Here is a 21,248-nt window from a genome sequence, read left to right as displayed (position 1 = left end):
GTGAGTCAACATTTTCCCAGGATAAAACGAACAGCTTTTACAATCACCTATTTCTGCTCCGTGCTGTCATTCAACCATTCCTCAGTGCAATAACTCCTACAAGGCACATCTTTGGTTTCCATCTTTTATGTGTATTCAGACTGTTATTGTCAATATAATCTACTTTCTGTCCTCGCAGCCTAGGGCTTTAATTACCTTAACTGGCTCATTTAACCGGATCAATAACCACCCTGTCCCTACACACACACACACACACACACACACACACACACACACACACACACACACACACACACACTTACAGGAAAAACTGCAAAACCAAGCCAGTCCACTTCTGCTCTAGTCTAGGCAGTGCGTTTAAATGAATGTTTACTGATGCGTTCCCAGCCATTCAACAGGAGGAGTCTCCTCACATATGAACATATTCTTCAAGAATTTATGTATTGACAGAGATAAGCTGCAAAGAAGCCCTTCTCTTTAGTAGTAATCAGTGGAAGAGTTATTTCTCCAAGTACAGGAAGTACTTTTCTAACGAGAGAAGATCACTCAATCAAGAAGCCTGTTATTGCGCCTGAAGATGTAGCACCCTATTGAAAATCCTCCTCCACTCACACAGCGGTGACCATTTGATCTACCAGAGCTGTTGTTGGGAGGCAGGCTAGACATTAGCATGGATCAATGCATTCAATACCCAATATGCCTTAATTAACTTTGATATTGATTTGCACACTGACTCCTGTCATTCCAAGACTGCAGTGAAATCTATTATTAGTCAACCAGAGCAAATTTAGCAGATAGTCACCTGTTGATGTCTCTTCCTCTCTTTATCTCAGCCTTGCTGTTACTTGCCTGCTTCCTCATGTCCTTCCAAGACTTTTTAATAAAAACAGCTCACTTTAAATAGAGATGCAAGTCTCTCCCATCCCCTCCTCATCTTGGCCTTTGTTTTTTTCCCTGGGTCTTCCGCTCTCAGAGGAGACAACACAAGGACAAAAACTTGTCGTTTCTTCTGACAACCCATTATCTGCCTGTCACTCACAGACATGTGCAGAAACTCACCGTCGGCACGTACACTCGAGATTAAATCTGGCTAGAGCATGCATAGGTGTGTGTTTATGAGTGTGTGAGTGTGCCCTCATCTCAGTCAAACTTCTCATTGTACAGAGAGGGGCTCTCTCACACACTTACAAAAAAAACATAAACATGTTGAGGTTTGCTAAATTATTTAGATATAACTTGTTTACAGATAAAGTGACATGTAGACAGAGAAGAAAGAGGAGAGGAAAGAAGGTTGGGTAGGTAATTACCTGCCAGTGAATATTATCGCTGTGCACATGTGTGTGTTAGTAGCTCAGAGGTCAGAGCACATCATTTTTTGTTGTTCTGTTATTGGATGGTTGACATTTAAATAGAGCAAGAGGGAGACAGACAGATCTCTCCTGTCTCTCTACCCCCTCCATGGCTGTCCTGACTTGTCTCTGTCTTTTCCTTTCTGTCTGTGTACAATCAATACTTGTGACTCTCACCATAAACCTTGCTATTAGGGACACACAAACACACACAGTTACGGCAATGTAATAAACGGTATTGATTTCAGGGGCCTCTTGATGCTAACACCAACTTCATCACACACACACACACGATTGGGATTCCATCATATTCATTTCCTGCAGACTTACCTTAACCCTAACAATAAACCCTAGAATTTAAAGATTTATGTTGTAGAGACTTTGTGTCCCCAAACAAGAGGCGGATCCCCACGATATGACTGTGTAAACAGATTTATGTCTCCACAGCACACATACGCACAGCCTACATTTCAACACCACATTCCCCTCTTGACCCATAATGCTCTGCTGCTTATCTCTCTGTGTTTACTGTAGGTAGTCAAAGCATTTGGAGAGCAACGAAGGTGGAGGGAAGGGAGGAAGGAAGAAAGAAAGAAAGAAAGAAAGAAAGAAAGAAAGAAAGAAAGAAAGAAAGAAAGAAAGGGCAACAGCAGCACAGATATTGAATAAAGACGAGCGTGAAAACAAAGCAGCGTGTGGAAAAATGAAACTGGGTCTGGAGGGAGCGAAGGACAGATAAAGGGAGCGGAGAGAGAAAGATGAGAGAGGGAAAATGAGAGACGGAGAGGTGGAACGGGGAGAAACGATAACTAGTTTGGAATGTGGCCAGAGTCAGGCAGGACCAGGTCCAACGACAAACCACAGAGGCTGCCTTGTCCCTTTCCCCTCCTCCGTAGGCAGACAAACGGCTGGATTCATGTTGGAACTAAAAGGCTTTGTTCTCCACAGATGGAGCTTTGAAAACAACAACAATACCAATAAACACCAACAATAACACTGAGGATGGAAAGCTTCATATCAGCAGAATCCAGAGGTTGGAATTAAAGAACGAAAAAACAAAGAGAGAGGGAATGAACCTAAATGAAAGAACTACGCTAAAGGCAACACAGCTATGTGTCCCTCAACATGAAGCATTAGGAAGAGCCAACAAATAAAAACCATAGAGGAGAGAAAAGCTTAAAGAAAAGAAAAGGGAAGAGAAAGGGGAGGGGGGTGAAACAGAAAAGGTTGACAGGAGATGCAGCTAAATCCACATTAATCTGTGCAATTAGTTCCTGGTAATCCTTCTACTGTCATGAGGAAGACAAATGAAACTCCATCCATTCATTCTGTCTCTAATTTCTCTCTGCAAGCGTCAGCCTCTTTCTGGGCCAGATTAAAGTACATAAAAGGGGCAAATTTGCTCTGCACCATGTTTTCAATTAGCAATTGCAAGCTATATTGAATTTAATTCTGATTTACCAACTCACAAAGTTCATTATAAAAGCCACAAGTAAGACATCTACAGCCCAAATGCACAATACACATGACGTGCAGTGGGAAATGATCATGCAGGTGATTGATAAAGTCACACCATCACTATTCTACCCCAACACTCATCCTTTCCCACTGATCACACAGCAGCTAGGCTGCTCCGTTGGCTGTTGATTGCAAAATTACTTCCTCTTCTTTTAGCCAACAAAACTCACAATTTAATCTTATTACAAAAGTACTAATCAAATATGATTGTATCGAGAGAAAAAAACACTTGAACAAAAACTAGTTTACAGGCCACAAACCGTCTTGGGGAAAAATCTACTGGAATAAGACTTGCTTTACTGCTTTTGTTTAGGTCCCATTGGTTCCACTGACATGGGGGAGGCTATGAGCTATACTGCAACCAGTGACCACGGGGGGATTGAGATGTTCTGGCCTCACTTTTGGGTAGGTGTTGTCCATCTCCATCATCTGTTTAGGGTCTCCGATCTCGGTATACCATTTTTTAGAGAGGCTTTTTCAGTGTCTGTATCTATAAATTAAGATTAGTTGCAACTGACCACACCCACTTCTGGAAGAGGGCTGTGGGGCTGTGGATATCATGGCAAATATGATACAGGAGAATTAATTTGGTGCCCATGGAAAACACTCATGATCATAAGTCAGTGAAAGTCACAAAGGGTTGCAAACCAGAACAGCTCTATCAGGCTTTTTTTTTTTGGAAGACAACAAACGGAGGGATGGTCTATTCATCTGTGGACATTAATAGCTGATTTTGTTTTTGTGTATTGATGCTTTTTGTTTTTTACTTTCTTGCATGTGATGTGTAGTCACCAGAAATTGGCATAAATCACATGAATGTGGACACACAAACAAAAAAACACACTGTATCTGCAAAACTATTGGATATTCAAGAGGTCTAAATCCTAAAGCGTTGTATTGCTGACTGTGTGTGTGGTAAATTACACATATATAAAGAGTACATATGATATATTATATGTGATTCCTTCAATATCTGTGCTTGAGTGTCTGGAAATGTGTGTTTTGTGATTCCATTCTTCCATAAATCCGAGTGATGCTGAGTTTGTGCAACATATGAGAAATGCTGCGACTTGTGTGTGTGCGTTGCAACAAGCGTGTCACGCTTCTTTGTGCGTCTGTGTAACTATGGTTTTAGTGTGTAGCTGTGTGTGTGTGTGTGTGTCTAACCTGCCATGACCAAGAGGTTTTCAGCAGAAAATTCAGGATTTGGATTAAAAGCTACTTCATCACATTCTTCTGTCACACACACACAGCCACGCACACAACACTAACACACACTAACTCTCACTTCAAGTTGATTATTTTTCACCCTTCAGACAAGAGCAATACATCACCACAGAAGAAAAATCGAGAAGAGTTGGAAAGAAAAGACAGAAGGAGCCTGAGAAAGAGGAGGAACAAATTCAAAGGAAGACCTGCAAAGAAAGGACAACAGGAGAGACGAAGATATCCTTCCTGTTATCATATCAATTGCTCTGCCATGTGTGTGATGTCTGCTCAGAATTTTATTAACTTTATTGGTTTTTAATTAAACAGCATTTCATGCACTGGCTTTCTGCCTGATGGCTGTGCACACATTTTTCTGTGTGAGCCTGCGCACATGTCTTCATTGTGTTGTATTAAACTAAATATTCAGTAAACTACAGGTGGTGGGATCAGACAAACCTAACCAAACAGAAAAAGCAAAGGAATCATTACCATTTAAATAACATTTCTACCCCGTGTCTGTGTGTGCTTCACTGTCACAACAAACACACCCAATCCAACTCCTAGGGTGTGTGCACGTGTGTGTATGGGTGTGCAAGTAGGCAGATACAACTTCAATGAAAACCAGAAGCAGAATACAAAAATAAAAACTTACCTGTATTGCAAAGTGATCTGCACCTATGTGTTTAATGTCTAATTGCTAATTATTTAGCTATGGAAATTGTTCATGTAGAATTGTAATTTTTACATCTTAAGTACTCTACGGCAGGTTAGTTTACAATCCTTTTAAGAGGCGTTTGTTGCTTTTGTTTGGATCCATTCTAAGGTTTTCCTGTTTCTTACAGTGTGTATCCATCATAGGTATCCTGCATGCCTCCTCCCTTGAATGTTTTCAGACACATTTTGATCCAAGAGGTGTGGACCATATGATTGCTTTGTCCTGTCAATCACATTGGCCTGACTCAATAACACATCGTCTGGTACTATGTGGTGATAAAACCAATACAATACAATAAACTGCATTAAATAAGTATCACTCATTAAATATCTAAATGTCTAATTTTTCTGTGTAGTTTCATGATGTTTCAGTGGTTGGAACACCTGCTGGCAACATTTTAAAAACTAAACATAAAAATACATCAGTTGTTCATGAGGACATTTCCTGCAGTGCTAGTGCTGATTACTGACTACATGTCAGAAAATCCCTCTAAAGATCATAAAAGATTAATGATGTTTTTCCCCTTTGATCGTCACTCCAGCTTTTGATAAGCTATAGTTTTCTAGTCAGCAGATACTCAAATACACAGAATCAGTTCATTTACTTCTCCGATTTCATAACTTTACTTCAGTCTGTTATCGGCACATGTTGAGGATAACAATGAGTTAAGGTCTTTACCACAACGATGCTCCAGCTTGAATGAGGAGAAGATTAATTTCCTCTTCCTGTCAAACAGGAAACTGTTCAATACATAAGCCGTCTGAACAAGTCTACGACTTCCTCTCTGTCAATAAACACACACACACACGTTCAGATCCATTCACCCACACAGGCACACTCACAGGTTGGCAGACATCAGTCAGGCCCTGTGGTTATGAATTTTCATCTCTCTTTCATTTTCATTCTCCAGTTTCATCATGCTCTTGCCTCTTGCACTCTCTCAGCCTGCTGCTATTCTCTCCTCTCTTTCTTTTCCAGCCTTATTGTTTTTCATCATCTCTCCATCGCTCCCTTAGTCTGTTTCTCATTCAAGCTCATTGCTTTTATTTCTGTCTCTTTCTCTCTCATATCAACCCTCTCTCGCATGCTCTGGCTCTCTCCCCAAGGCTAGTGGTGTTTATATTTCAGTCGTTTATTTCTACAAATGTCAGACAGTGTTTCTGCCCTCCGTCTATTGATCCAGGGAACGAAAGAGATGGAGAGAGGGAGAGGCAGGCAGAAAGAGGGGGGAAAGGCAGTGATAAGAAACGAAGCAGAAAGAAAGATACAGAGGGGAGGAATGTGAGATATGAGAGAGGGGAGGAGAAAGCAGGATTGAGGTGAGAGAAGGATGAAAAGTGATAAAAGGTGGCGAGTCTCCAGTATTTTAATCACTCTTTCTCTCAGATCACTGAGCAACCACAGACTGACTCAGGCTATCCCCTTCTTTTATCCTCCAATTCTATCCCTCGCTACACCTCTCCTCTTCCTGCTTGATAACTGTACAAATATCACTCCACCCACTACAATATAGACACCAGGAAAAAAGAACAGATCGATAAATAATCAGAATGAAAACCCAGCTAAAGTCAGGACACACTGCTAAATCTAGTTTATCACCCTCAGATTTTTTTACAGTAAAAAGTGAGAAATGAAGTTGACGTACCTGCACATTTGGTCCGAGTAATGAGTGGTGGTCCTGGTTTTCCAGTCCCTCCTTCCCCTGGTCTTGTTAGTAATACTCTGATTTCATACTCTGTGTCTGGGTCCAGGTGCCATAACTTGTAGTTGGGAGAGTTGACAGCATGAGTCTCAGTCCAGCTTCCTGATGTCATACGGTACTCAACCTACAGGAAAGAAACACACATGAGAATATTGCACTTTTACTCTAGGTTTGATTACCTTTTCTGATAATCTGACCTATTTTGTTTGCTGTGTGATGCCGGACGCCTATTATATGTTAGTGCTAATTAGACTCTCAAAAGCCTAGTCTATTTTCCACTTATTTCCTGGACAAAGATAAAGCGCATACCTCTTTTAGTATTATAGGTCCATCTCCAAATATGGAGTTAGCATTCAGCTGAATCAGCAGGTAGGTAGGGCCGACGCCGAGCAGCTGGGGTGGGGCAATAGGGTGCGGAGGCTCTGAGGAGACAAAAACAATGAACACACACATAAAAGATGGTTTCAAAGTGCTGCACAAGATGAATGAAATACACTAAAACAAGGTCACAGCGGAAAAGAACTCCGTAACTGTGATACTGCTCTTTATTTATACACCATACCTGTGAACTTGCACCAATATTTTTAACAAACCAACAGTGAACAATGACTAGTGGCACAAATTACTGGAGCCATTCAAGGGGAGCTACACTTACCTAAAATATTATGACAGCTGGGCTCTATGGTCAATTAATTGGTGTGGGACCATGAAGAGAGTACAGAGATCTTTTTTAACATTATGACTGGGTGATTTAAAAAAATGTGTGAACAAATATGAGCAAATCTCTGGTTGATTTTGTTTGTGTGAAAGGGTTGATTTTGTCATTTAAAGGTGTTCCAGTTCAGTTTATAAAAAGCCTGTGAAGCAAAGTTCAAATTCATTCTGTTCGTCCATCTTTCACAAAACTAGGGCAATGACTACATGACAAGTTAGTGGCTGTCTTTATCGGTCGCTGTCTAATCGATTGAGGCTGTGTAGAACTGTATTTCAAATAATGTCAGACAGCTGTTCAGCTTGTCTTTGCAGCTTAATGCTTATCAAAGATCAGATGCTGATTTGTTATGAAAAAAAATTATTTATTTATTTAAACTTAGTTAAAACTGGGGATGTGAAATGGTTTTCAGACTGATGATGACTGGTAGGAACATACTGTCCTTTCCTATTTCACATAACAAGCTGGGCATTCACCTACTTTCCTCCATCAGCTAGAGTGTTGTAGCTATGTTGCTTCATACACTGATGAAAATGAATATCAAAAGACTCTGAACCTTCAAAATAAGACACTGGAAGTGCCCACAAGAATGTATAATATTGCTGACTTTATCCATCTATCAGGATGGGATCTGTTTGACATTCAGATGTGTCCTAAATGGTTCTTATGGTTTAATTCAGATAGGACAGGACATTAAAAGAAATGATTGAGCAGTGCTACTTAAACTCCAAACACTAAAGGTGGCTTTAAAATCATCTTTGCATTTCAGCCATGATGCTCTCAGTGAATACATTTTGGTCTGTATACAAAAATGTGATGGATGTGAGATGGTTCAGGGCCAGTTAGATCAGAGCTAACTGTCACACATCTGTGACTGACAAGCCGAATACACACACACGCACGCATCGTGCACGCACGCACAGTCTTAAAACATGGTGCATCAAAGATTCATCTACTTGACACATATACACACAGATCAACCTTTGAATTAATCACTCTGTGCACACACACACCGTGATCTGTCTCACACATAGTAAATCATACAGATTCTATCTCTCTCAGACACAAACACAGCACCAGGCAGAATTGCTATCTGTGTGAGGACAGCTTCAATCACACCCTATCAAAGTAAATGCTTGCTATATTATCTAAATTGAATGTTCATGCTTGCATGTTGCTCCATTAATAGTTTTTATTTTGTATTACTGTCACCTCTTTTTTCTCTTTGTCTGTGCGAGTGTTTCCATTTTTGTGTGTGCTGTCAGAGAGGTGCACGCTGGGAAGTGTCTTTTTAGCAACAGATGAAACACCAAAGTTTGACAGCACGTGCACACACACATACACACACGAAGGCAGCTGAATCCAGATAATGAATGTTGAAGTGACTTCAGAAAAACCAACGTCGACAACATGTCAGATTCCAACGGCATCAAATAAACAAAGTAAACAACTTGATGATTAACAAACTGATAAATAAATAAAAATCTCACACAAACCACAGAATTGTCTATTTACAGCTAGTGTGAATACATGTGTGTGTGTGTGTGTGTGTGCATGTGTCTTACCGCATATTTTAAAGATAAATAATAGACATAAAAATGAAACAGTAAGCAATGTAACTGGGTCATTATGTGACTCCAGAGAAAAAACAAGTGCTGGAACGAGTTCACGCTTTAGATTTTTTTTGTTCCATCACTTGTCATTTGTACAGTTGACCTAAAAAAATACAACAAATCATCTGTGGTGTTATTGTGAAATTTTGCAATGGGTTTGCTTTCACTGTCTTTCATTATTATTAATCACATGTGTGAACCTTCTTATCAAGTTTTTGGGTCAAATGTAAATGATAATAACAAAACAAATCCACAACGGGAACTCTTCAAATGCTTGTCGATTCTGACCTAACCCATCTGTATGATTAATTTGTTTTTTGTGTGTCATTTATTTTCTTGCATTGATATTGGAAAATAAAACGCCTGAGGTGCTGAAAGATGTGGAAGATTTTGTTATTTATGTTTTATAATGTAGTGGATAAACAGCAGGGCAGACAGACACAACAAGAAAAGAAGAAAGAGAGCGCGCAGATAGTATATTGGTGACTGGTGCCCACTAGGCATGTTCTCTTTCTTTGACCATCGTCAGCAACCTTGTCAATAAAGTTTAGCTTTCACAAACCGCTGCTGACATCACTAGGGAACACACTAGAGGACAACTGACCTCCAGAAACACAGAGGAGTGTGTGTGTGTGTGTGAGTGTGTAACACTGGTAGGAGGTCCTCTATAGTTCCATAATGCCTGAAGCTCCACCTGTCACTGTTACTTAAGACTGTGTGTGTGTGTGTGTGTGTGTCTGTGTGTGTGTGTGTGTGTTAAAATGATAAGTTGAGTGGACTATTATTGGTTTAATCCAGCTGTATAAATTCAAGTGTGTTGTGTGTCTTCATAAATCTGATACACATGTTTGTGTTCCCGTGTGTGACAGTAATATTGCAGGAGATTTTTAGGCCATGGGATGTGTATGATACAAGCTGGCATGGTGATGTATGCTTGTGTGTGTGTGTGATATGAGCTGCGTGATGATGCACTCTGTCACCGTAGGAACCACGGGGCAAGGCTTGATTAGAGCTTGACTCTGGCCAAACTAAAAGTGACACACACACACACACACACACACACACACATACACACACACTGGGATACTCAGTCTGACTCCACTGTACCACGCATGCTGTTTATCTACAGTAAAACTTATAAAGGCAGGGCTGCTGCTTGCCATCATCCATCCATCCAGTGAGGAAACATGTGGCTTTGGGCATTTGAAGCTCAGTTGTGGTAAATAAAACACAGCATCTAGCACTGGCTTTTAAAACTGGCCAGTGGATGTTTTGCATTTTGTTTCCTAAATAACTCATTAAATCATTATTAAAACTGTACAAACATATTTAGGGACTGTTTTCTATCTAAAATAATTAAATAAATACCTAAATAAAAATGGGCTGAATATCACTGCATTTATCACAGCCAAGAACTCTTTAACATGCACAATTAACTGAAATAACTGATTTTCAACTTTCCCATTGTTAAATGAGTCATGCGAGGCATGCAATTCAGTTGAAAACCAATTGGCGAGTCTACATTTTAATTCAAACATTAATCAGATAAATGTGACCCTGGCCATAGTGGAGCATTGTAACAAAAGCAAAGCATCTTAAGAAATCAAATATACAGAAAGTGTGATGTGGTACGTGATTTTAGATGGGAACTGTTTTGCAGACAGGAATGACTCTGGTGCCTCTTAACGATAAAAAAAGGCTGAAAACATGTAAATACTTAAATATCTATAGTATGTGTGCCACTCCCTGTTTGTTCTGTTTAAATGCAGCTTTGTATTTTTTGTATTTCTATTATAGTGTTCTGTACTGCACAAAAATATTGCTTTTTACTTCTTACTACAAATGTCCCCTTTCAGAATCAGGATCAGAAATACTTTATTAATCCCAGAGGAAATTGCTTACCATAGAGGTACAGACCTTAGTGCACAAAGAGCCCATAAATGTGGGTTTATTTGTTGCATTGTGCTCTAGAAAACTGTCCTATTTCACAATGTTTCTGGCACTTTGTAGCCCAAACTGTCACTAATTTTGAAAATTACAAACAAAAATATTTATGCCTGTTCATATTTGTGCTGAAGGCAGAGAGAAAAGCATTAAAGTACAGGCACTATTTGGTAATCTTGTGTCACATGTCTTGCACCCCCATTACACACCTCTGTCTACAAAATGTGCTTCTTTTCTCTGATCCTGACAGCTTCGGCACACAATAACGGCACATCTTTGTCATCTACATCTACGTTATAAATATCAATAGACTACTATGCCTGTGAGTGCCAGTACCGAGGAAATCTCACATCCCCCAGTGGACCACTTTTCAGGCTTTGAAGATGAAACCTGGGTTAGTGTCCCACTGCCACATATGTTAATGTTTATATACATATATGTTTCATATTTTTGCACACCCCTGAGTTTTTTTTCTCCTTTAATCTTCCTATTTCTCTAGTAATATCCCATTCCTCACCGTTCTTCCTCTGGCTTCAATTCCCTAATAAATAAATATTAAAATATTCAAAATCAAAATATTATCAATGCAGCTTAACTCTGTCCGTATTCATGGTCGTCAATGTCCTGCAGGAGCCTCAAATCTCCAACAAGCATACTTTTCTAAGAAGTGAAATAAACATATTCCCTGTTTCTTTGATTTCTCTCTGGCTCTCATCTCCCATCTGATATTTCTAATAAATAAACATGAGGTGCCTCTCCTTCCGCATTCAAAAATCCAGTCTTCATTTTTTTATTGTGATATGTTTCTAACAACCACGCTCTCGATCAGTATTCATAATCAGCAATATCCCTCAAAGCTCCATCTTTTCCCAGATTGTGAAAGTAGCTGCCTTTTCAAACCCATGCCTGGACTCAAAACTGCTCTCAATGCGTCTTTTTGAACCTGAATCTATTCTCATATATGTAGATTGGTCCTATTCATGGTTAGACACATGTTTCCTGCCGCGCGTATCCTTCATCTCTTTCCTCTTTGCCTTCACATATTGTAAAAAATGTTAATGATAAATAAACATTAGCCACTTGCATACTCCTACTAAATCAGCAAGGTCATGCAGAAAAAAAAGCTCAGAGAGTGCCCGTTCCCAGTGGAGAATCGCAACCCCAGCCGTGGCAGTGTTAGGGTCAAGCAACACACAGTTAACCCCTTGCATTGACCAAGAGCTCCATTATCTGAGATGGATCATCTAATATTCATATTCAGAGTGCTCACTTCTGCTTTGATTTCTCATTTCTTTTTCCTCTGCCATGTCTTATGCAGAATAATAAACATGACCCTGCTCTGCTGTTTACATATTCAGACATATTCCTGATTCTGATATGGATATTCTTCGGATAATGAGCTGACTATTTACATTTAACTTTTCACCATCTCCAATCTTTCCTTTGCTCACTCTCCTCTTTCTGTCACTGCCAAATCATTCTTTCTGAATCTTCTTCGCCTTTACTCCCCCTTCCCCCCACTCTGTGCCCTCCCCCTCAGTCTCTCCCTGGGAGATGAATTGAATATGTAAGCTATTGGATGTGAATGAATAAAGCTTCCCATCTCAAACACACATTGGTGACACCTTATTAACCACATGTCAGATGCACATGACAGCTGGAGCGCGCACACACACACACACACACACACACACACACACACACACACACACACACACACACACACACACACACACACATAGTGTGCACATAGACAACAATGGAGTCAACACAGGCAGAGCTTGTGCACACACCTTCATCACATATCTGCATACACTCACACATGAACTTCTACTCATTAGTCTATATTGTGCTGACTTACATTGAGATTTGATTGGAGATGGATTTTGACATTCCAAAAATTATTCAAAATACAAAGTTATTCTGACACTATATAAATTACTAAGCTGAGAAAAAAGGAAAGAATAAACTATAAAAATTCTAATGAATTTATAACTGACCATTTACTAATCCATGCACCTGATTTATCAGGATTTTTGAAGGGCCACTTCTCTTTATAACCTTTTCAAAACCCCCAAAACTCAAGTAAAACTGTACAAAAATAATGAGGCTCTCTATCCTAAGCTGCAAACCTGACAATGTCCAATCTTACTGTTTCATGATCTGAACCCACTCTTTTCCATCATCGTCCTCTGAAGTAAATAATTCACAAACATCTATTATATGTGGTCTTTGTGGTCACAACAAGGTAGAAAAAAGAAGTGGTTTTTGTGTGAAATAATTATAATTTTGGTCTTTCAGACAGGGATGATGTGACCATATTAAAGGACAAATCATTTGGAGACTTTTGGATGTGTCATCATTTTATAGCAAAGCTGTAATTATGTAAATTAATAGATAAGCTTATCTCTAATTTAAATTTACACTGACAGAAGCATCCTCTTTGCCTGTTCCCCTTTGCTTTGTGTTAGACCAGCATATAAAAGTCTCATATTCATCATCAGATGTAATGGATCGCTAGTGGTGAAGAGATCCCAACTTTTGTCTGCCGCTATTTGACTTTGTTTTAGAAATAACTAAAAAAATGAAGTTGTTTGTAAACTCGATATGTGCATTGCAAAAATTGAAAATTTGAAAGGCAGTAGCTCATAGACAGCAGGGCTTAGCAAACAGCCAGTTGGCCTCCAAAGACACTGAACCATCCTTCCATTAAAAGCTTCCGACTAAAGATAAATCTCAGAAGCTGGTAATAAATGTAAAATCAGAGATGAAAACAGGACTCCAAAGCTGTCAGCAAATCAATCAAATAACCTTGAACATATTTCTCAAAATCCTCACCTCTGACGATAAGACCTGCAAAGTTAGACACCCCAGAGCCGCGCTCTGATTGGGTGACACAGCGATACAGATCTTGATCCTGATTAGTGACTTCTTTGAGGTGGAAGGAGGCGGCGAACCGTCTGTGGTTGATGTTTTTGGTCAGAGCCACAGGAATATCTTCTCCGTTTCTCCTCTAAATAACACACAAAACACACACAGAGAGGAGGGTTAGCTGCCTTGCTCCTTGGTCACAAGTCAGCAGTAGACCACACACGCTTACACGCACACATACAGACACACACATACCCTCCAGCCTCACTGACAGCAGGTTTGAAGGTCATGACTACAATAGAGCCCTAATGAAATCAGCAGCTATTAAACTCTTAATCATGTTAGCTGCTAGATGTACAGCCTGGAGTCACTGTGTGAGTGTGCCTGCATTTGCATGGATGACACTTTATAATGGGGCATACCACAGCTTAGGGTGGCACATCTGAGCACACTGTTTCCTTTGTGTTATGCAAAAATACAACATATTAGTATTGTTTAATGTGCGGCTACACACAACACAATATTTTGAATTGTGCCAAATACTCTAAATTGATTCTTTAGTCACTAAACTATTGTTAAATGGGCATATTTGGCAGTATTTTTATTGTTTTCATACCATTACAGTTTCCATAAATGTAGCTTGCATCTGTGTGTGTTGATTTACCTGCAGCCAGAGCTTATTATTTGAGGTGTCTCGTCCTGTGGCGATGCACTGAAATGTGGCATTTTGTCCAGCGTTCACCTCCACGTCCCCAAGGCGCAGGAAATGAGGGGATTTATCTGCAGGAAATGAAGTGGGAAAGAATAGCAGGTTGAATTTGTGTTTCAAAGTGTTCCTGTTTATTTTATTTGAGGGGACAAACAAGTCAGGTTAACACTTTCAAGACAGCGAGTTAACCTCTGGAATATGGTCATTATTATTGTAATTATATTTTACTGAATTGCCAGTAGGAAGAAGCATCAATGTCACATCAAGTTTATATATCACTCATGTTGCTTTCAATTCTTAACTACCTCTCTGAGATAAGAAATAACTCTTACTGAAGATGCAGTTCAGCTATGACATTTTTATTTTGAGGATGTGATTGCAATCATAGATAGCAGCTCCTATGTTGAATGAAAATGGACACACACACAAGTTCGCACACATGCATTCACGCAAACGCGCGCACACACACAAACCTGTGTGTCCAGAAATGCAGCTGTGAGAATGAATGCTTCCACTGTGGAGAGTACTAAGTACTTATTCCTTTTCAAATACTAGTCCTGCTGCTCTGCCTTTTAAAGACAGGGTGAAGCTGTCTTTATGTTTCCATGGCTCTAGGAAGGTATTTAAAAAAAAAACCTACTGACAATTTCTGACAGAGACAGTGACTTCAGGGAAACCAGGACCTCACAAACTGTGCAAATGATTGCTGCAAGACAGTTTATTTTTATGACTTATAATCAATAGAATCCATTAAGAAACAGAATTGTCCTGAAAGATTTCAGTGCTGCTACCAGATAGATGACCAAAAGAAGTTGTAATGGTTTTCTTTCCAAGATGAGGACCGTCTTTTGATTAACAGACCCTTCTGGTAACAGTAACAGTTTGTCGTCACTCACAACTCTTTTTTTTGCCTCTAGCAGTGAGGAAACACTCAAGCGAAGGAGAGACTTGAGACGTAGAGGGAATTTAAAATGGATCGCAGCCCTCATCTCTTTCCTGTCAGTACAGAGACAAGACAGCTACTGTTCCCTGTGTATGCGTGTGTGTGTGTGTGTGTGTCACTGCTTGTGGGTTAAAGAGAGAGAGAGAAAATGCTGAGTGGTCGGAATCTTCTCCCTCCATGATTGCCCTAATACTGTCTCATTTCCCGCTTCACTCTCTCCTATTCCCTCTTTCTTTCAGATTTTTTCCCTCTCAATCTCTCTCTACGTTTTTTTTCTGTCATTTTTCTCCACCACTTGTCTTCCTCCTCTCAGTGCATCCCTCCTCTCCTGTGTCACCTTCCCACTTATCTAGCCATTGGACTGCAACAGAAACCATCCCAGGTACAGTCTAATTAGTGGCCAAAGCTATCAGCGTCTATTCAGCGAACTAGGACTAATTGCAGGCATGCTAATGACTCACCGCATGGGTAGCTGAGCACCTGAATGTCGTCAATGGCAATGAAGCCAGCTTTGCTGTCCGAAACCTCTGCTTCAAATATGACCTGTGAATGAAAAGAGAGTAGTTTTACTCATTATTGTACCATTATTTCCATATATTTAGCATTTTTTTACCTAGATCATTGATTCTGTGACACATACATTCATACACACCCTGTATAACAAAAAAAACAATTCAGTAAATTACATGCAAGAGTTTAGATAATTTATCATCAATCAATTAAATAAAGATTGAAATGTTAAATCTGCCTTTATATAGTCTGTTATTCTTAACTAATGGTCAAAGGTACTCTACGTGTCTTGCATTATTTCACATTTACTCTTTCATACGCATGCAACTGGGGTTAACTGTCTTGCCCAAGGACCCATCAGCATGCAGCCTGGGCAGGGCAATCTCACAACCACTTAACCACCTGAGGTACAGCTACACTAACAAATATAAGGCCCTAAGTCAAACTATTGCTATTTAAATTTGCAGTCAAAGTGAAAGGTCCAATCACATCATCAGTGACAGCTGCTGGTGATGTGCATAAAACTGGTTAAACACAGAGCTGCCGTCATGACTGCTGCTGGATTTATACATTCAGCCCAACAAGGCAGGAGGGATAAATGAGATGCTTCTTGTTGGATCATATTAATCCCAAATCATACACATAAAATGGCTGCCACAGAAATGATAATAAGAAAATGAAACCCAGTGTGGGACGAGAGATGGTTGTGCTGTGACCTTCCAACTACACTTGCGTTTGTGTTGCAGCTGCGGAAACGTTTACTTTTTTTTAAGGCTATTCACAGACTTGAGGTGCCATTACTGTGAAATCAGAAAGTCAAACAAACCTCTGAGTTGCTCACTGTGCCTGAGTAACTCAGAACTCAGAGGTTTAATTAGATGGGAATGCCTTCCAGTACATTAGAAACGACCAGTCACACTTGTTTTGGCTCCTTTTTGGGGAATGTAAACAAGGTGTTTTCTACTCAGCTTGATTATGTAAAAGTATTAAGCGGATTATTGTAACCAGCAGCATCCCTGTTAGATATTCCATTGATAAGCTACACCAGTGTCGAAAACAATCCTGTATCCTAACATCTGAAGCCTTCAAGGCAAGAGTAGTGAAATCTAAATTGTGTATTTAAAGTGACAAAACCACAGTCAACAGGTGCTTCAATGTCCCTCCACTTCATTAACTGAGGATCTCCCCATTCTCACCTCTCTCCTTCACTGCCTCCTCATTGATACATTAGCTTCCCACTCTTTATTTGTGCCATCATCATACCTTTCTAACCATGTCTACTTTCTAATTTCTCTCTCTCCATCTCCTCTCGCTTGCTGTCTGCTTTCTAACAGTGTTTACTCAGAAAGGAGCACTGTAATGAACAGAGTGGCACAGGAGAAGAGAGCTGGTAGCCATCAAAAAGAAAGGCAGAGGGAGAAAGAGAGGAAGGGGGTGAGCGGTTGTTGTCATTCATCACCTGTAATAGGAAATCTGCCGTGAACTGTTTACCCATAGCTTATCATCTCCTGCTTGTCACACTCTCCCCCCCTCTCACTCTCCTTCCCCAACCAATCTATCTTGTCTCTCTCTCATATCATCTTTCACTCATAGCTCACTGCGGAGCACAGCAGAAAGACATCAGCTGACTTTTAATACCTTCATCTCTGCCTGCATCCCAGTCTGCTGATCGTTGATTGTTATTATGGCCACGTTTGTGTTGATAACGTGACCTAATGACTTCTTCTCTTCTGTGTTAACAGACCTGTGTAAATGTATACATCTGTTTTATATTACCTTCAGGCTTCAGTATGTTTTGAATTCTCAAGTCAGTTGAGGCATGTAGAAATGAAGGCCCTGAGGAAAAGTCTACGTCTGAATAATTAAACAGTGTTGCCTATGTTTTTTCTTCAGGGTTGTTCACATATGTTACTTAAATGTATGTATTCTACAACAAATAGCCACCTTCACTGCTGAAAAATAAGGTTGGCGACATCAAAACCTGCAGTTCCTCGAGTGGCCACTAAAGCGGAAATCAAGCTTTTGATGTTTGTTGATAATGCAGCCTGCTTACACAGCCGTCAGCCGACCTCACCTACTTCTCCCACTTTCTTTGGCCATTGTTGGATTAATGGAGTTAAGCAGACTATAGCACAGCCAAGACAGTGACCGCAGAGCTTCCCACACTGAGCCTTAAAACAGCACTTCAGAAAACCCGTGGGTGACTTACGGAAGATTCATTAATCTTTATTTCTAGTCTATGGGTTGAACAAATTATACGCTGGTTTGTTTGAACTTAGGGTGATTAGATAAGGCCTGTCTGGTGCTGTCTAATTATTATTATTTTTTTCATGTCATTCAGCGACATTAAAAGGTCAAAGAGATCTGAATCTGTGGTCTGTCTTCAAATCTCAATCCATATCTTTCTGCAGTGAAGTCACAAATTAATAATTCTCACATCAAAGACTCAAATGTTCCTGAATCACATCTCTGGTGATGATCTTGCATTCCATAAATGGGAATGAAAATGTTTTACACGAGGTCAATCGGTCGCATCTGAATTGTATCATTCAGGAATCTGATGGTGGTCACTTCTGATCATGCAGGTGTCAAACTGCCTCACTGATCTCTTCTGTGAGCAACAGTATTATTAATAGTTTGTGTTTACAAGTTCTCACACTGGCAAAACAGCTCAGAAACGCTGAAGGCTAAAGTCTGACATATCATCACTCTAGACTGGGGCTGTGCCAAAGCATAAACATCCTCTCACCAAACAGCTACATGTATCACTCTGATGTATGCATGTGTGGGTACTGAATCAAAATGTTCAAAGCTGCTGGGAAGGTCCGGCTGTCTATATACATACTCATATGAAAGATTGCTTAAGGTGATTTATGTTACCAGCCCCACAAATAAAAAAAGACTAGGGCTCATATTATAGTCATTTTCATTAATAATTAGTCTATGGAAAATCAGTTGATGGGAGGTTAGTGACCTTTGACTCGCAACATGAAACCTTCATTACTCTATCCTGCCACAGCAGTTGTTGGCACATCATTAAACTGGTTAACCTGTCATTTAAACACAATGTCAGGTTTAGTCTCAAAACAAAGAAAAAAATGTGAACAAAACTGTAATTACAAGCTCTGCTGTGCATGCATTTTGTGTGTGCATCTGTTCTTGTGTGAGTGTGTTTGTCTGCATGTGTCGAGTCTTCCCCTGGTGGAACCAGTCTCATTACAACTCAAGCTAAAGTGCTAACACAGAAACATGCTCCGACGTGAAAAAATTGTTTCATAACCTCAGATCCAATAACCTGCCTCACGGCCTGAAAGACCTACATAAGATTCAGCAAACCAAGATAATTATGTTCAATTAAAACATGTTGACACACGAGCTTCATGCAGGCGATCTCATCCCATAGTCACTGAGGGGGCCTGGGCTCCAGATGGGCCATTTGGAGGATGCTTTCACACTTCGCCTTATAGTAATATTACATGGTCCCCAGGCTGTGTGTGTTAACATCATCAGTGTGTGTGTGTGTATATGCCTGCTAGAACATTCAGGCTATTCTGAAACATCCTCACATCTGTCAACACACTCAGATCATGTTGACTGACATAAATTAAGAAAGAAGAAAAGACAAACACACATGTTCAGTATAATGCAACCTCCTACAATAGACCTGCAATAAAAAATCTCATCACATCATTCAGGTCAGATCAGACTGGTGTTCATTATAAACATGTAAAAAACAATGAAAAAAGCATTTACAACAATGTACACACACACCATCATTTTAAGTGACTTTCTAGCCTCATCGTCACCTCCTGAGCCTCAGTCAACACAAATAAATCAGCTGCCTGCCTCACAGCATGTGAATGTGTTTGCCTCTGTGTGAGTGTGATGTCTGTGCATTCAGACTGTGAGAGATCATCATTCATCTACCTTGATCTAGATCTAGATATGACATTACCTGATATTCATTTGGCCAGAAGGTAGAAACAGCCAGTTCTGCTTTCAGCCAGTCTTTACCTGAATAAAGAGAAACAAATAACATGACCACCTTGCCAGAACCATTCAAGGACATAAGACTCCAAGCTAATCGTTACCCGTGTATGTAGTCACATTCCATATGGGGTTGGCCAAAGGACCCTTGTTTACCTAGAAATAATGCAAGACAAAATAAGAAACATTTTTTGGATGTTTGGGTTGTCAGCACTATTGAGAAAGAAAAGCTTAAGCAGAAGCATTTCTGAACTGCTCTATTGGGGCAGTGCTCAATACCTTCACCAGGACGTTGAGGGTACCGGGGCTGGATCCATCGGGACTGCTGAGGAGATAGTTGAAGTCGATACAGTGCGTGTCATTCTCCTTCATGACTGGCAGCTGAAACCTGGCCTTCTCCCCAACATCATACTGAGAGACGTCAACATACATGTAAGAACCTGGACAGAAAGAGAAATGAAGTTTAAAAACATTACATTCAGTCCCATGAACCAGCTTGCTTTGTTTGCAGTTGTTGCTGCTTGTATACCACACACTTACTGAAATTCACTGCCTGAATGGACTAGCACCAGTGCCCTCTGAGAAGGTAGTTAGTGTGTAGACGTGGTGATGATTATGATTGCACTTTCCAGAGAGTGGGTTGTATGCCCACAGCTTTGGTTACATGTACCTACGTGAGCAAAGCAGCAGCTTCTGTGTAGCTTAAAAGAGTCAATCAAGGTCAAGAGTATCGGAGTGATTTGAAAATTGACCAACTCTCTTCTGTTATTGTTCAAGTTTGCCTAGTAGTGCTCCAGTACCACAGTACTTACTTCACCCCGCTCGCTTCTTAGTTAAAAGAAAGTCATACCTTTGCTGCTTTATGATATTGCTTGTTTTTCTTTTGTTTTGCTAACATGGCAGAGAAATGTCCCTTGCAAGAACCGATGTACCAAGGTACTTTAGGTATTAATAACATGTACGTTCAGCAGCTGACCAACTGTGGGTTGTGGAGCTCAAAATAATACATAATCTGGGTGTACTGACAGGAGAGTCAGTCTGTCCACCCAGATGTTGTTGTAATCAGCTCAGGCCTCAAACCAGATGTTACTGCACTGAAATATGATGAAATGTGATCCTTTCGTGCCTGATATCTGTTAATCTCACATTAGCTCATCACAGATTGACAGAAACTAGCCTAAAATATTGTTTAATTCTATTAAAAATAAAGCAATTGTACTTCACATATACTGAACTAACCTATTAGAAACACACAAATTGTAGAGTTTGAAGAGATGTTTGTGCAAAAACACACACACAGAATACAAACAATTAAAATTCTACATAAAAGGGTACAAACAATAGAAATAACTGGCTAATTCTATTTGCATGTTATACCATACACAATATACAAGAGGCTGTAAAACAATGGTGATTATGAGGCATTGTTTTGCTAATCTCCTGTGAGAAAACATATTTCTTTGCAG

General features: G+C 40.0%; 1 protein-coding gene across 18 annotated transcripts in view; it reads right to left on the bottom strand.

Moving 5' to 3' along the window:
- ptprk (protein tyrosine phosphatase receptor type K) overlaps positions 1-21,248 on the bottom strand; it is an 82,946-nt gene that overhangs the window by 24,190 nt on the left and 37,508 nt on the right. For all 18 annotated transcript variants that reach the window (XM_028398145.1, XM_028398150.1, XM_028398153.1 and 15 more), the window contains exons 3-10: positions 20,062-20,222; positions 19,887-19,938; positions 19,751-19,809; positions 15,747-15,828; positions 14,298-14,413; positions 13,601-13,775; positions 6,803-6,915; positions 6,437-6,617 (exon numbers count right to left, since the gene is read on the bottom strand). In XM_028398145.1, the coding sequence (XP_028253946.1) occupies positions 6,437-6,617; positions 6,803-6,915; positions 13,601-13,775; positions 14,298-14,413; positions 15,747-15,828; positions 19,751-19,809; positions 19,887-19,938; positions 20,062-20,222 (939 nt within the window). The remainder of the gene's footprint in view (positions 1-6,436; positions 6,618-6,802; positions 6,916-13,600; positions 13,776-14,297; positions 14,414-15,746; positions 15,829-19,750; positions 19,810-19,886; positions 19,939-20,061; positions 20,223-21,248) is intronic.

Source organism: Parambassis ranga, chromosome 24 (genome assembly GCF_900634625.1).
Source record: "Parambassis ranga chromosome 24, fParRan2.1, whole genome shotgun sequence".
Classification (NCBI taxonomy): Eukaryota; Metazoa; Chordata; class Actinopteri; family Ambassidae; genus Parambassis; species Parambassis ranga.
This window is presented reverse-complemented; position numbering and strand designations above follow the sequence as displayed.